The 16,767-nt window shown below is 40.6% G+C and overlaps 2 protein-coding genes across 3 annotated transcripts; both read left to right on the forward strand.

The window, feature by feature from the left end:
• The first annotated feature begins 1,723 nt into the window (after window positions 1-1,723).
• Window positions 1,724-6,037, forward strand: LOC146370809 (ornithine transcarbamylase, mitochondrial-like). Its single transcript, XM_084908860.1, has 10 exons — window positions 1,724-1,959; window positions 2,044-2,182; window positions 2,273-2,354; window positions 3,995-4,082; window positions 4,275-4,428; window positions 4,507-4,629; window positions 4,797-4,850; window positions 4,943-5,092; window positions 5,320-5,457; window positions 5,569-6,037. Exons 1-10 carry the CDS (start codon window positions 1,877-1,879, stop codon window positions 5,626-5,628), a joined length of 1,071 nt encoding a protein of 356 aa, XP_084764986.1. The 5' UTR covers window positions 1,724-1,876; the 3' UTR covers window positions 5,629-6,037.
• Window positions 6,038-6,610: 573 nt separating this feature from the next.
• On the forward strand, window positions 6,611-15,931 carry gpr161b (G protein-coupled receptor 161b). Of its 2 annotated transcripts, none has more exons than XM_084907570.1 (6): window positions 6,611-6,842; window positions 8,378-8,768; window positions 10,241-10,962; window positions 11,104-11,211; window positions 13,129-13,254; window positions 13,429-15,931. In XM_084907570.1, the coding sequence occupies exons 2-6, from the start codon at window positions 8,425-8,427 to the stop codon at window positions 13,698-13,700; spliced, it is 1,572 nt and encodes a 523-aa protein (XP_084763696.1). In that variant the 5' UTR covers window positions 6,611-6,842; window positions 8,378-8,424; the 3' UTR covers window positions 13,701-15,931. The 2 variants fall into 2 exon arrangements, with proteins under 2 accessions (XP_084763696.1, XP_084763695.1); XM_084907569.1 differs by having other exon boundaries at window positions 8,381-8,768.
• Window positions 15,932-16,767: the final 836 nt, after the last annotated feature.

Here is a 16,767-nt window from a genome sequence, read left to right on the forward strand (position 1 = left end):
CTCTCCGCCAAGCCATTTGTTTGTGGGTGATAGAACGAGCAGAGGCTTCTTTTAATGTTTAACAATCTGCATACCCTTCTGTTGAGCTGCAAAAGCAAGTAATATACACTGACTATAAGCACATTACAATAAGAATTTAAATATACAACAGTTTATACTAATATCTCAAAAAGAGATTTATAAAGACCAGAAATGGAACCATTTTCAAAAAATTATTCAAATATGTGTCCACATATTTTTGCCAAAGACTAAAGTACTTACAGAATTGACAAATTCTTTGCCTTGGTCACTGAGAATCCTTTTTGGTGCTTCGAACTGGTGGACAAATTTTATGAGACAGTTTGTCACGTCCTTGGCTGATTTCGACCTCAAAGGGTGTGCTTGTGGCCATTTTGTGAAATAGTCAATAAAAACACAAATATACTGATGTCCGCTGTTGGTTTCAGTAGGTTTCCCAATAATGTCCATCCCAACCAATTAAAATGGCTGAGAAACCTTAAAAAGAAAAACATAATTACATTAATTAATTGTTGCAGCACTTGCCTGACAAACTGCGCACTGGGAAACCTAATCAAAAACAAAAGCAATTCAGTAAGAAACACAACAGTAAATTAATTTGAGAGATACAGAAATATTGCTGTGTTCATCTTAAAATAAGTTAGCTGTAGTAGAATTATAGAGTTTCTTTTGAGTACCCACCCAATTATTGACGTCCAATGACATCCCTGGCCAGTAGAAACGCTTTGAAATGGCTTCTCTTGTTTTTGTTTAGGTCAAAGAAAGGTCAAGCTAATTAAGACTAATTAAGACTACACATTTTGCCATTGTGTGTGTGTGTGTGTGTGTTAATATATGTATTGATGACGTTTATAAACGCTACGAAGTTGCTGTTATTACCTTCAATGTCGTAAATAGCAGCTTTTCTTCGGAGAAGAAATTTCTCTTTTTTCGTGAAAAGCGCTGGATACTCGCCTTTTAGTTTATTTGCAACCAAACTCTTGTACTCGTCTGGTTCCATCCTCTTGTGGTGTTGGTTATAAAATAAATTGTTATCTTCTCGTTAGCTCAGAGGCACTCAGGTTTTCAGTTCGTGCGCACTACGTGAACTAATTTGAATAATTGACGAGGAAACCCACGTGACCTAAGATTTTGGAAAAATGTGTCGATGTTGGAGTCGAATAGGCCTACGAAAGGTTGCCCAAAACTGACTTGCAAATTTTTGAAAAGCCCTGTTACTGACAAAGACGTGTATATTTATATGGTTGTTTGTTTTTTTTTATTTAAATTATTTATTTTCAAAGAAAAACTCTGCTAACGTTCATTATTGATGGGGAGGACACACATTTTGGCAGACGCTGCCACACAGCCTGATAAAATCTGTACCCCTCTATAACCTTTGCTGGGAGGAAGAAATCCTCTCCAGAGTTACTGGGGTTATTGGTTATACTCTGATTTATTTTGCAAATAAACTCCTTCGTGATAGCACCGCTAATGTGCATTACAGAAGTGTAAACCATAGTATCAACGTCTTTGTCTGGACAAACTATTCCCAGCAGGTTACTTCAATAGTCTTCCGCACGGCACATTACAATGTCACGAAGTTAGTATTAAAATCCATTCACGAATCGAGTCTGTTGTTTTCCAGGTTTACGCTTTATTGCGCGGATTGCAGATCAGTGACAAGTAGCGTACAGAAACGAAGCTGGGCAAGTGGCTCCTCCTCTTTTGCGCGCTCTCGTAGATTGGGAAACAGTTTTTGCCGGGGGTAACTACTTTTGGCAGGACACCTGAAACACAGGAGGCATGCAGAAGTTGTTCCTCTCTGATGAAATATCCACATAGCATTGCGCTCCCGCTGCACTTACCGTGAGCCACCATGCCTCTGAGGCTGTCTTCTGCAAAAAGCCCGCTTTCCAGATATTTCAAATCTCTGCACAGCTGTTCAGCACGAGCGTTTGGGTAAGATAAATCCGAATGTGGAAGAAGAGCTGTGAAAGTAGGGTGCGGGTGATAAAAGATAAAATATATTTGTTGCTTTTCCAGCGCCGGAGCCGCCTGCCTCGGCTCGGTGAATTTAAAAGGTCGCAGCTGTCTGACTCTGAAGGATTTCAGCTCAGATGAAATCAAGAAGCTGCTGTGGGTCTCCGGAGACCTCAAGCATCGGATCAAGCACGAAAAACAGGTATTTAACTTTAATTGCAAAACTTCAGTACTTATAGTTGGTGTACTCTGTGGTCTCTGGATGTGTAATTAAGAGTCATTTCTATTTCAGTATTTGCCTCTTCTACAAGGAAAGTCGATTGCAATGATATTTGAGAAGAGGAGCACCAGAACAAGAATGTCCACAGAAACAGGTGTCAGTTTTTCTATGTAAGCATATGCATGACGTGGCTCAGGGTATGGGATTTGACAGAGGCAAGATATTTCATTGCTATATGTAGTGGTGTGGAAAGGCTTTTGCCCCCCTATTCTGATTTCCTATTTTTTTGTGTTTGTCACATTTAAATGTTTCAGATCATCAAACAAATTTAAATATTAGACAAAGATAACACAAGTAAACACAAAATGAAATTTCTAAATAAAGGTGTTTGTTAAGAGGAAAAAATCCAAACCTACATGACCCTGTATGAAAAAATTATTGCCCAATAAAACCTAATAACTGGTTGGGCCACTTTTAGTAGCAACAACTGAAATTAGGTGTTTGCGATAACTGGCAATGAGTCTTTTACTGCACTGTGGAGGAATTTCGGCCCGCTGATCTTTGCAGAATTGTTGTAATTCTGCCCCATTGGAGGGTTTTTGAGCATGAGCCGCCTTTTTACGGTCACGTCACAGCATCTCAATCGGATTCAGGTCAGGACTTACACTAGGCCACTCCAAAGTCTTCATTTTGTTTTGCTTGTGTATCTTTATATTTTTCATGTGTTCGGTTACTCATATGTTTCAGGGTTTTTTTCTAATAGTCATTCTTTTTTTATTTAATATTATGTTAAATTAATGGAAACTTGCTTCCACCACTGAAAAAACAACATTTTTTTCCGTAAGTCACAGATTTAGGTTGCTGTCGTGTATAAATTGAGCAATGAAAGTGATTCTGAAATTTGATGTGTGTTTCTTTATGCATATAATGGAATTGGAAAAACAACAACAAAACACACACAAAAACATTTTTGTTATATAACTTCACACATTCATGACGACCGTAACGAAATTTGGAATTTTCTTAACCTTAATTTAAAATTTTCAAGTTATTTCGTTCAATTTAGACTTTTTTAGTTAACTATGTCAAGATGCGAAATTAGTAACTTACACAATGTTTTGATAATAACCCAAAAATTTTATTTGTTTTATTTTTTCAGAGGCAGAAATTTGAAGTTTTTCCATAATTACTCTTTCAATTATACATCCCAATATTTGCTTTGTAGCCATTTATTTCTTAGTCAGCTTTTTTATTACTTATATGTATTAACTGAATCATTCTTGACTTAATATTGGCATAGATCCATACAGTTACACCCTACAGTGAGTAATATGGTCTTGTCACATCAGGCCAAAGTCAGTCTTTGTTTACATAGATGACATGTATGAATGAATGCTTGCTTTATTTCACTGATGAAAACATGCTAATGTAGCTTTACCTATAGGGATTAAAAGTGCAATGCTTTTAACAGTGGTGTCTAACTGCATGGAAGGTCATTAAGTCAATAATTACATAAATTAAAAAACACTATCCTTGTGCAGGAGCCCAGCTAATGCCATTCAGTGCAGTCATTGTTAATGTAGTCACAAAAGAACTGCTGAAAGGCGACTTTCAGTACAAACCCCCACCAAAACACTGATCAGCACTCCTCATTTCCCCTCTCCACCACCCCCACACTCCCCTTAGTGTGCACTCCTCTATATATTCCTGCCTGCACATTTACTTTAAGTACACTTTTTAAAGCACTAGTTGACTTTTAGGGAAACTAAAAGTACCTTAATCTTGTAACTCCAGGATTTGCTCTGCTGGGTGGACACCCCTGCTTCCTTACCTCACAGGACATCCACCTGGGAGTGAATGAGAGCTGCACAGATACAGCCAGGTGAGCTGTTGGTTTATCTCAGGAAAATAAAAGCAGCTGCAGGCTTTAACCTTTTCTATAGCAGTCTCCTCATGATTTTCATTGTTGTATGTAATTGCTGAAGAAGAAACACAGTTTTTCTCAACCAGATTTCCCTCCTGGCTCAGTATATAAACCACAAAGTCCTTGTGCATGTCTGATCTTTCACAACAGGGTTCTCTCTGGATTCTGTGATGTTGTCTTGGCTCGTGTTTACAAGCACTCGATGCTGGAGGAGCTAGATAGGGAGGCTTCAATCCCCATCATTAACGGACTGTCAGATCTGTATCACCCAATCCAGATTCTGGCTGACTTCCTCACCTTACAGGTACTCTTACCCTGTGGTATTCTGCAATTTTAATGCACTAGTTGATAACCATGCAGTACCTTTTTTCTTTAAATCCAGGAGCATTACGGATCCCTTAATGGTCTAACAGTGAGCTGGATTGGAGATGGCAACAATGTTCTCCACTCCTTCATGATGACTGCAGCCAAACTCGGAGTTCATCTTAAGGTTGCTACACCGAAGGTTGGTTTCTTATTGCGCTATTGAATGCATGTGATCTCTCTCTTACTCTGGTCTTTGTATCTTATGTGTTTTTGTGTAGTTTGAGGTTAAAGGCAGGCAGTCAGCCTTGAGCTTCTTATCTGCGCACTTCTTGTGTCAGTAAGATAAAGTCATATCTTTGTGTTCAGGGGTACGAGCCAGACAAGAGCGTTACTGAAGAGGCACACAGGCTCGCCAAACAGGTGAGGTCCTCTAAAACCTGCCATCAATGTCTTCTAGTTTCAAGTATTCTGCCAAGGTTAATGTTAATAAATAATATTATATTCTGTCTCAGCATGGTACTCAGTTGATTCTGACCTCTGACCCCATGGAGGCTGCCCGTGACAGCAATGTCTTGGTCACTGACACCTGGGTCAGTATGGGACAGGAAGAGGAGAAGAAAAAGAGGCTAAAAGACTTCCATGGATACCACATTTCTATGCAGGTAAAGAAGGACATTACTTTCAGCCAAGTAGTTACTCTCACCTTTTTACCTGTTTTTAAACACTAATATTTTTCAGATAAAAATCATTTATTTGCTATATGTGTGGGTGTGTATATGTGTATATATGTATTAATGATACATGAATATATAACAAATCACATCCCTGAAAATCCTTACACTACATGGATGATAACACTTATCCGTGGTTTGATGCCCTTCTGTTGCAGACAGGAAGTGTGGCCAAGTCAGACTGGACCTTCCTGCACTGTCTCCCTCGGAAAATGGAGGAGGTGGATGATCAGGTGTTCTACTCATCCCGCTCTCTCGTCTTTTCGGAGGCAGAGAATAGAAAATGGACCATCATGGTGGGCTGAAATGTTAACACATAATGTGCTGTTTGAGTTTGTTTTAATCCCCTTTTAACTCCAGTTTAATTTTCTTTCAACTGACCATCACAATTGTCTTCTGTCTTTCAGGGCCTCATTGTTTCTCTTCTGACCGACTACACGCCACAGATCCCCATGCTGAAGTTTTAACATCAGCATGGGACTAAGCTTTTCTGTGGCATGGGATGACTTCAAAGAAGACTGTTGCAATGCTGTCATATTTTAACTTCAGGATAGAGCTGCCATGTGGGAGCGTGGGGCTGTGGTGTTCTTCTGTTTATGTGTAGTAGGTCTGTGTGTCAAAGTGCAGAGAACCCAGGAATTCCCAGGACTCGCTTATTGCTCACAGTTCTTATTTCACTCTTGTGTGATGTGTCACCACAGCTGCTTTAAAACTTCAGTGAAGATGAAGAACTAGAGTTTAATCCATAAATAAAATACTCCCACTGATTTTGTAAATGTTTAGTGCATATCTGGAATTTGCAATACACCAATGATACTGAGATACTGTTTAATAAAATGTATTTTGTGACCAAGGGCCTCACTTGAAGCCACTTCAGTCAATTGTTCAATTACCCATTTTCAGAGGCTTAAAAGTAAGTGTATAAAAATGCACAATATTTTTATCATAAAACCCTTTGAGTTTAAGCTGAAAGTCTGCACTCACAAAATCACACTATTACACCGCTTTATATACTACACTTGCAGAACTAAACATGTTATGTGTTAATGGCTGAGTGCGCCCCCTATCGGATGGAGCCGTGAAGCCTTCAGAGTTTTTTCATTGGATAAGCGGAGGTGACGTTTTAGTGCGGGAAGCTATGATCTACGTGGGTGGTCCAGCTGGATAAAACGATGCAGCTCAGTAATTCATTCATAAACAAGCCGGCCTGTCATCAAGTAAACACTCACGCACACATTCACATGGCTTTGTAAACACTATTATAAACGCACACGGTGCGTGTGGCATCCGCGAAAGAATACACTATACTTTTATAGTTGTTCTGCACTTGTCATGACGATTTGATCACAAACTCCACACGGCTAAATAACGTAAGCAATATGAAAGCAAGACAATGCTCTTAAGCGACCACCCACGTACGGAAGGAGACTGCTCGGGGAGGGAGTCGAAGCTGAGGTGGGAGGTGGATGGGGAGGAGGACGCCATTGCAGCCGCAGCTGGCCGTTTGTGAGTCGGCGGAGGAGAGAGACATTACCAAAGTGAACAATGTCGACTGACTTTCAGGGATTTCCCTGGCTCGACTCTCTCTTCTGGGGCTGTGGTGTGGAAACAGAGGAGTAAGATGGACGTTTTATCCCCGTCGAGAGTGAAAATGTGGAGCCGCAGCGCTGAGTCTAAGCAGGTCAAAAAAAAGAGAGCCGAGTTTCAGGGGGGACAATGGGGGAAAGTTTCGGCTAAACTTGGCTAACTAACGGTAGTTTTAGCTAATGTTAGCGTTACCGCTAACTCACCGTGCTGCACTTTCTTCACATGTGCAAGATGCAGTTTTATTTTGTATTTTTATTACTTACATATTCACGCTAAATCAAAAGGTTAACACTAACAGGGAAACAAAATAGTGAGCTTTAACAACAATTACGCTTTTCCGATGCGAAATAATGTGCAAAGATAATGCTTTCCACCAGTGAAATGCTTTAACTGTGACCGAAGACTGTTTAATAGTGAAAAGTTTACCCTGGCTGTAAACAGAGTCTTTTAACGTGGTGAAATCTAGTGTTCAAATCCTCTATAGTTTTTTTAAAACTGCAGTAAATTGTTGCTGGAATTATTGTTATACATTAGTAGAGTTATATTGCTAGTACATAAACACGTATGGTGGGAGGTGGTACAGTAACCAGTGTTTGCTAGTTTTATTTCTGACATTCTTTTTAATCTGTAAACATTTACTTTTGTACTTTGAACCTTAATGCGATACGTGTGTGTACCACTTTACCTAAAACCCTCACTATTTAGTATTCATATGTAGCATACATATTTTATAAATATGTAAAGTTTGTACCATGGAGCAAAATTTGGGTAAATCCAGGTAACTTCAGAGTTTACCCTCGACTGTGAAGGCAGTTCACTTCTTACTGCGGTATAGCCCCGTGGATAAGCTGCAGTCCTAACCTGTTCTAGATGAGGTTATGATCAAGATTAGACCTCAACCACGTCCTGACCAGTTAGTTCTCTGGAATATATCACCTACTACCTACCACGAGCACCCTTTGTGCTCGTAGGTAGTAGGAAGATATGAGGTCTTTATCTTTCTCTAAAGAGCATCTGTAATTAATATTTAGTCTTAGATGCATCTTTATTCTGTAATTTTAGTTTTCTTTGTTGGCTGTAAACAATTCTGCAACTTGTTGTTGTTTTTGCTCTATAAGCATAAATATTTGATGTCAAACCAGGGCATCTGTTTGGGGATTGAACTTGGCTGTAGATTAGTTTGAATTCGTTTTTTTGCGTTTATTCTTTACTCACAGAGCGTTAAACACTATTGATAGTTTGTCTGCAGCAGCTGTATTATGTGTTTAACCTCTGAAAATGACCTGTGCATGTTTTTGATTGCACAGATGCTTCCAACGCTTTAGATTTGATAAATCCTGGATTGACTACTTCACGGTACCCTAAGCCCGAATCCTTTTGATGGGCTAACTAAAGCTAGATAACAATATCCTGCGTATGTTATCAAACTTGCTTCATAGTACAGGTCCCTGGTCTTTGCTATTAGTTTTTGTGCTGCAGAAAATAGTAAAATCCATGAGTTGAGTTCCAAATGCATGAATGTAGATTGAGGGTTGAAGGGTTGTTTTCGCTGTAATTCATGATATTGTTTTGTTTTTTTCTTTGTCTTAGTTTGGCAATTTATTTTGTCTAATAATGCCTTCTCCTCAGCAGTCCCCCACCATTCCTTCACCAGTCCGGTGGCCCAGCTTCTCACCATGAACACCAGCAGGAACTGTACCACAGTGGGGAATGGCGAGGGTCTGGCTGCCCTGGAGTCAGTCTCCATTGTGACCATCACGCTGCTCGCCTGCCTGGGGAACTTTCTGATTGTGGCAACCCTTTATCGCAGGCCTTATCTGCTCACACCCAGCAACAAGTTTGTGTTCAGCCTGACTCTGTCCAACCTGCTGCTGTCCGTGCTGGTGCTGCCGTTTGTAGCTGTGAGCTCAGCAAAGAGAGAGTGGATGTTTGGGGTGGTGTGGTGCAACTTCACCGCCCTGCTCTATCTCCTCATCAGCTCTGCCAGCATGCTCACCCTCGGAGCTATCGCTATCGACAGGTTAGTGCCAGATTATACTGTATTATATTGTAGCCCTATAATCTAAGCATTTAACTTGAATTCTTTTAAAAAGTGAGCCCTTACTGACATTAGGACATATGGTTCCCTCCAGTGGAGAACCTGTAGCCCATTTTTGGTCTCTGATAATTTCTGAGAAAGATTTAGCTGATTAATGCATCACTATATTATTAATTTATCCCAGATGTTGGGAAATTCTGGCATCAAATGGACTAGAGCATGAAATTTAGTGTTGATTTAAGTCCTGAAGCTGGACGTAACCAAGACAGTAAAGTTACAGTAAGCATAGGAAACTGAAGGTTAGCAATTTTCCACTTCAAGCTCAGATGAACGTTATGCTGAATAAACTTAAAAAAAAATGCTCTTGGTGCATTTCCCTCTAACGTCACACTCTTGTAAATAAGAGAGGTTAAACACAGACTTAATTTGTGGTATTTTCCTGTAGATTTCTCTGATCAGGTGATGAGCATGGGCTTTTAAGGCACTTTATTTATTCCAACAAAAAACCATCTTAGATATGTGGGGTTTCCTAGTTTTCATTTTCTGGTTCCAGTTTTTAGACTCGATCGTATTTTGCCAATATTTTGCGCAAGTACTTTGTGTAATAACAAACTGAAATGGTCATTCAGACACAAAGTTTAGTTTATTTTGCTTTGCTTGTAAGAAGGGGAGAATTGTTAATTAATTTCGGTAATCAAAAAATATACAGTAACATACGATACCATCTCAGAAAATGTACTTCCAGCCCCATTATTTGTCCATCAAACATTCTCCGGCTGTGAGGTTTTCTCTATGTATCCATGTTTTGTTTGATTGCAAATTTAAATTCTTTGGGTTGTGGCTTATTTGTTCAGAAAACCATGCAATTAGGAGACACCTTTGGGACTCGAGGAAATTGTTAGCAGCTGTTCTGTTGTTTTCCTAAATGCTAGAAAACGCCTAAAATGATTAATCTGATGTTCAGACCAATAATCAACAATTGAATGACTTTTGAGATTAACACTAAAGTTTCAGCCCTTATTAAAACTTCTTATCCACATGCACTGCCTTTCAGATTTTCTGGAGCTACTTTTAAACTGCTGCAGTTGAATACTGTTTTAATTCTGTCTGGTGTCGCAGAGCTACCGAGAGCTACTGTAAATTTTCTGTGTAGCGCACAGTTCCTGCTGTTCTCACTGCTCACCTAATTATCCTCAGGATCCTTTGGGAATTTTAGATTACAGAGCCTGTTTTTGTTCTTCTGCCAAGCCCGTCTGTTCTCTTCTGTTTGCAGCTTTTAGGAAAACATTTCACAGGATTGTCGGGGAGAGAGAAAAGTGCAGCTTTTAGCTTTTGTATCACTGACTCCAATCTCAGCAGCCTGTGTGTTACTCTGATCAAAAGTCTCCCTGGAGGACGGTGTTGAGTTCCTGTTGTGCAGATTTCTTCATCATGCCCATGTCTCCTCACAACAGGTACTACGCCGTGCTCTACCCGATGATCTACCCCATGAAGATCACAGGCAACCGGGCGGTTGTCGTCATCGCCTACGTGTGGTTTCACTCGTTGGTAGGCTGCCTGCCTCCTCTGTTCGGCTGGTCCTCCTTTGAGTTCGACTGCTTCAAGTGGACGTGCGTGGCGTCGTGGCACAGAGAGCCGAGCTACACGGCCTTCTGGGTCACCTGGTGCATCCTCCCACCCTTCTTCATTATGCTGGCGTGTTACGGTGTCATTTTCCGCGTAGCCCGCATGAAAGCCCGCAAAGTTCACTGCGGGACTGTTGTTGTGGCCCAGGACGACTCCACTGGAGCCCAGAGGAACGGGCGTAAGAACTCGAGCACCTCGACTTCCTCTAATGGAAGTCGGCGGAGCCTCGTGTACGCAGGGAGTCAGTGCAAGGCTTTGGTCACCATCTTAGTGGTGATTGGCACCTTCCTCATGACCTGGGGGCCATACGTTGGGGTGGTGGGCACTGAGGCCTTGTGGGGTCAGGGCAGCGTGTCTCAGTGGGTGGAGACTCTGGTAGCGTGGCTGTCTTTCTGCAGCGCGGTGTGCCACCCACTCATCTATGGCCTGTGGAATAAAACGGTGAGGAAGGAGCTGCTGGGGATGTGCTTTGGAGATCGGTACTACAGAGAGTCATTTGCCACGCGCCAAAGGACGTCCCGCCTCTTCAGCATCTCCAACAGAATCACAGGTGGGACTATAGCTGGGGCTCTCTGTGTCATGCAGATGTGTGTCTGTATGTTGCTGGTTTTATCTTTCGTAAATGCATAAGGCTGGTTTAGATTTATATTCCTGCGGGATGTGATGATCTCATGAGAATTTGTGTTTTCAGACTTGGGGATGTCCCCACACCTGACTGCCATGCTCGCGGGTGGAGGACAGCTGTTGGCCCCAGGAAGCAGCACAGGAGACACTGGCTTCAGTTTCACTCAGGACTCATGTAAGTTGCACACGGAAAGGGGGAAATAATTGCTTCATATCAAAAACTCCAAGCAATCCTCAAGTGCTGCCAAGAGCATGCCAAAGCAACAGGTGGCAATATAACCCTAAGCGTGAAGAAATGTACTATGTACTAATAAAACGGTGCACAGTCTGATGTCCACATTTAAGTGCAGAAACTAAGATTTTGGAAAAACTTCATCCTGGCAGGAGTTTTTCAGTGGTCGAAAGGCAAATACACAGAAAAGCCATATTTACCAAAACACCCATGTACGTGTAGATGTAGCACAAGCTGTCTTACCATTGTGTCCATTTTTTTTTTTTTTTTTTTTTTTTTACACTAACAGGACATGATATTAGTGCATCTTCTGGAAATTCCCGCTAATTAAAATTCATACATTTCCGAAGCTGATCTTTCAGCAGCTCCTCTGTCCTTTTTGCCTGCGTTGTGAGCTTTTGTGTCCACAACACTGTTGTTTCAATTCGTTTTTTTAGGGAGTTGACTAACTTCAATAATCATTGCAGAAAAATTATAAGTGTATGAAAAATTTTAATTTAGTAAAAAAAAAAAAAAAAAAACCCTGCATATTATCATGCATGTCTGTTAGTCCAGGGGTGCTGGAGCCTATTTCACCTGCCAAAGGGTCAAAAGGTTGGGTAAACCCTGGATGCAGATGAGGATCTGAAAAAAATGACCATTTGTCATGTGTACCTTATTATTATCTCTTCTATGTAGACTTTACAGATCCCCAACCCCGAGACTGAGGCGGTTTGATGATTGTAGGATTATCGTGTATTTTATCCCTACAGACTCATGAATAAAATGAAACATCCCTCAAAAGGTTGATTCTGTTCATCTGGACGTAGAATTTTTAAGTGGGCAAAATGTTTCGTCACTCATCCAAGTGACTTCTTCAGTCTCAGCCGACTGCAGGTTTCCCCAATCTTATAAACAGTACATTTACATAATGACTGAAACTAGCACCACTGAAGGAACAATGGGCTGGGAGGTCAGTTCCATGATCATTAATATGTAAATTCTCATGACCATTGATCAACAACTACTAATCAAAGACCAATGCACTGTTTATAAGGTTGGTCAAAATGTCAAAAGTGTTTGATTGGCCACCATAATCTGCTTAAGTTTTTAAGATGATAGAAAAACTGAAGGTATTCTGAAAGTTAAGAATATTTACATTTTTCCAGCAGCATTTGACAGCTAATTGAGCAGTTGAGATTCTTCATAAACATACAGTATTGTCAAACAGTCATCAGCCTACAGAAACTTACCAGACCGTGGAGTTTGTTAAAAGAGCTCTTTCCTGCAGCAGACTGAAACACAGTGAATCACTGCTGTTTGGCTTCAAATAGAATTGAAGGCATGCTCCTATGGGTGAAATCCCTTCAGCGCCTGGTCGTTTGTTCCAGAATACTTTCACTCTAGAAAAAAATCCTACATAAATACCTTTTCATTTAAGAACATACTGAGGGCTTATTGCGAACTTTTTGTCCAATTATGCCAAAAACATGCTGCATCGCCTAACTTTGATTTAGAATTTATGCGTTTCTAGAAAGAAAAGCAGCACTTTTTTTGTCTCAATTTTTTTTCTACAGTTAAGTTTAAAATTAAAAGAGAACAAAGCTGTAAAGATGAAGTTTGAAAGCCTTACAAACCTTACTGCATCATACTCTTCTTTGTTGGGCAGCCTTTTTGTTTTCCAGCTCATGTTTTTAACTGATCCTGTAGGGAGGGCAAGTGGTGTCATGTTCAACACAAACAAATGTCTTGTGATCCACCTTTGTGTGTACATTTCTGGCCATATGGTATGAAGATGACTTTTACTGCAACTTTCCTGCAATCTCTGTTAAGTTCTGCTTGCAGTTAACTTGCAATGATCCTCTTTATTTTCCCACACAGGCACAGATGTGATGCTGCTGGATAACTTCTCCACAGATGGCTCCTCCCTCGCGCAGCACCATGGGCCTCCGTCTGGGAAAAGGAGGAGCTCAGTCACCTTTGAAGACCAGGTGGAGCATTCCAAAGGTATCCGTCATCCATTTCCTGCTTCTACAGAAGATTAGAGAGCAGGGAAAATACCTTAGGCTTCACATGATACACAAATGACCAAAAAAGAAAAGAAAAGGGACCAGGCAAGAGAATTGTTTACTGTAGCTTGTGTTTACCAAAGCTTTGACTTATGTTTGTTGATTTCCCCAGCTGAAAACACATCCTCAGTCCAGATCCACGCAGAGGTGCACAAATCTCTCGACATGTTCGCCTCCTGCTTGGCGAAAGCCATAGAGAGCGATGCTAAGCTCACCCTGTTTGGGGAGAGTTCAGCTCTGTCGGCAGGACTCCTCACAGCGAGGGCCGCGCCGAGGCCCAGATACCTGGAAGGCCAGAGACTGAGGCTGGAGAGTATTGATGAGGGGATCGTTAAGGATGACAGAGGTGAAGAAGAGCAGGATGGGGAGGAGAAACCCACCTGAACACAGCGGCATTCCCACTCTTGACACTGTTACAGAGCTCTGTGGTACCGCTGATGAAGTCTACCCTCTTTACATGTGGATACTCCTTACTTGAAATTATTAGCGAACAGGAAGAGGCACGTTATTCATTCTACGATGTTGGACCCAGTGCATAGCATCAAATCTAATAGGAAGCCTTAACTACTGTAACTTCATTGGTCTGATCATTGTATTAACTTCTGCTATTATATATATTATATTATTGTATGTTTTTAAGCTTAATAAGAAAAATTGCCTCAGTGGGCAAAATGAAAAAAAAATAACAGCATCTATTGACAGATTAGCTCTTTTCAGGTAGAATTTCTCTCCTAACATTGCACTCAGTAAATCTCCACTACAGGTTTTCCACTCACTGTGGAGAATTAGACTGTGAGGTACATGTTTACTCAGCGCAGGACAACCTGCACCTTTGTCACTCTTACTGGTACAGGATGAACTCCAGTAATTTGAATTTGCATGGGAAAGATTCCCATGGTTACCACTTTGTGCCAGATGTCAGATCATGCGACCACTTCAGATGGTTGTGCTTCTGCAAATCTGTCCCTGCAAGGCATAAAAAAAACTTTCCACTGATAATAATATCTGAGACATGTGGGTTGATGGTCAGGTGTGTGCAGGTAAAGGAAGTAACGGTGTGTTTAAAGAAAGTGAATAGACCAGAGTCATTTTCAATATTATTATTACCACCTGTCACTTTGCCTCCTGCAACAGTGAAGTTTTACTGATTTCAGAGGCATCACTGGTAGATTTGGAAAAACTAGATCACCTGCAGGTTTAAATGTTAACGTTATTCCAGCCTTCCCTTCCAATGCATAGTGATATCTTTAAACATAGGAAATTGGTGGATACTAAAACAAGTTGCTTTGGAGTGAGACAGTTTACTATATTTATGTACTGTTCAGTCCAGAGCGATGTACTACGAAGGAAGTTCAACCATAACCAAACCACAACAACAGTTGCCTCAAGGCGCTTTTTATTGTACTCTATAATAATATTGACCGTACAATAATGGGGGGAATTCAGTTGATCCGCTATGAGCAAGAACTTGGTGACAGTAAGAAGGAAAAACTTCCTTTTAACAGGAAGAAACCTCCAGCAAAACCAGGTTTAGGAAACGGTATGTTTATTTAAAAAAAATAAATAAATCTGAAAACACACACTGACAAAGGAGTCGTTGAAATGGCTTTAGTTTGCAGATCAAAGTCAAATTAAGTTTGACTGAACAGCTGTTCTGTGTTCTAGTAGCTGCAGTTTCAACAGAGTCAAAGACACTTGGTATAACAACATTTACACACTTCTAAATGACCCAATTAATATGTGCACATTCCAGTGACAATGGGATGCAGTTTGCATTTCGTTCAGTGATGTTAGTAAAGGTACGGCATAACACTTTGCATATATGAACATATTCTGCCAGCAAAAAATCTAAAATGTCTGTTAATATCTGTAGTATGAATAAGGTGCCTGCTGTAAGCACGGCTGGAGTCCTGGTATTTCATGATTACGTGCGACTGTGGGCAAACACAGTTATTGCACTTAAACACACAATGGGTACTCTTTCACTGCAGTTTCTTATCAGTGAAGACCGAATGAGCTAACAAGAAATGGAGATCATAGGAAAATGAAGTCCAGAATCAATAATCGATCTTGTTGATGTCAGAAATATGTTTGTGTGTTTAGTGTTGAATCAGAGGAAACCTGAGCATAGGGAATATTCATTGGTACACTGGGTTGTACCTCACCTTATACACTCTCTGTATTAGGAGACAATTTTTTTATACATAGAGCCCAGTTGTGGTGCTTCAGTCTTACCTCGTATGTTGAACAGGTACTATGTTTGTAAGAAAAAAAATGTACACCTGAGAAGTGATGTAACCTTTTCATATACAGTAAGTGTTAATACAAATGTTTGCATTAAATTTAGCTTTTACATAAAACATCGTTTGAATTCTTTGTCTGCTGTGAATGAGAGCTGAAGCCAAACAGCAACCAAAACATTGAATCACTGAGCTGTTTGTTTCTCTTGTTCTGCAAACAAGCCGCACAGTCAGCATCACCTACAGCTGTGTTGACAGCTTGTTACCTGGATCATAAAATACTTTATGCTGCAGGGAAGAATAAAAGCTGATACCCCAAACCTCAAGACATCAGTAACATTAGTTTATCACCTCTATAAATGTGAAATGACTTTAACGAAAATGTTCAATGTGTTTCTTCCTTAAAGAAAAAGTTCTTGTTTGGGTCTTCTTTCCAAAATGAGCTAAATCTGCGCTCGTTTCTATCGGGGAGCCAGGAGTAATCTTTGGCTCTGATTTCACTTTGTACATGTCAAACTTCTGGTTCACTCTTGTTTTTAATCACTTGTAAATTATTGCCAAGTTAAGTCCCATTGAGTCACGCTCTGAACTGGAAATTATTATTCATGTACTTATTTCATCACATGTGGATTACTGTAATTGTATTTTTACTTGTCTAAGCAAAAACGTCCTTGGAACATCTGCAGGTTTTTCAGACCACTGCTGCGAGGCTTCTCACTACATATTCCAAGTTCTCATGTCACACCATTGCTGTGCCAGCTACACTGGCTTCCCATTGAATCGGAATCTGCTTTTCACTTTTAGAGCACCAGACCAGCACCTGTCCACCTTTACACCCCATACATGCCCAGCAGGGATGCATGGAGGTAAAAGGTCTCATCTTTTTAGACTTGAGGTGGGTTAACTTTTTTATGTTGTGGGATTTTGTTGTTAAGCGCTTGGTGATGTTTATCTCAAAAGGTGCTATAGAATGAATCACTTTGACGAGTCACAGGGATTACTTGTCCAAACACTGGTTCACTTTTAAGTGATTTCCACAGGAAACTGGGTTTGGACTAACAGAGCAGCTGTTCAGTAGAACTGTATGACACAGGTTTGACCCAAGATCAGCTGCTCTGTACACCCACACCAGCTGTCAGTATCTGTCAGCAGGTGCCGTCTGTTGCTGAAGTCAAACACTTAGTCTAAATTTTCCATCCAAACCCAAGTGC

This window comes from Perissodus microlepis, chromosome 16, assembly GCF_051167445.1.
Source record: "Perissodus microlepis isolate ML-2025 ecotype Zambia chromosome 16, ASM5116744v1, whole genome shotgun sequence".
NCBI lineage: Eukaryota > Metazoa > Chordata > Actinopteri > Cichliformes > Cichlidae > Perissodus > Perissodus microlepis.

Bases quoted from the DNA above. Each gene is read 5' to 3' on its own strand.
- gpr161b (XM_084907570.1), top strand. From the start codon at position 8,425: ATGAACACCAGCAGGAACTGTACCACAGTGGGGAATGGCGAGGGTCTG. The intron at 8,769-10,240 runs GTTAGTGCCAGA...TCCTCACAACAG, and splicing joins GGAGCTATCGCTATCGACAG to GTACTACGCCGTGCTCTACC. The intron at 10,963-11,103 runs GTGGGACTATAG...TTGTGTTTTCAG, and splicing joins CATCTCCAACAGAATCACAG to ACTTGGGGATGTCCCCACAC.
- LOC146370809 (XM_084908860.1), top strand. From the start codon at position 1,877: ATGCCTCTGAGGCTGTCTTCTGCAAAAAGCCCGCTTTCCAGATATTTC. The intron at 4,630-4,796 runs GTTGGTTTCTTA...CTTTGTGTTCAG, and splicing joins TTAAGGTTGCTACACCGAAG to GGGTACGAGCCAGACAAGAG. The intron at 4,851-4,942 runs GTGAGGTCCTCT...ATTCTGTCTCAG, and splicing joins CACACAGGCTCGCCAAACAG to CATGGTACTCAGTTGATTCT.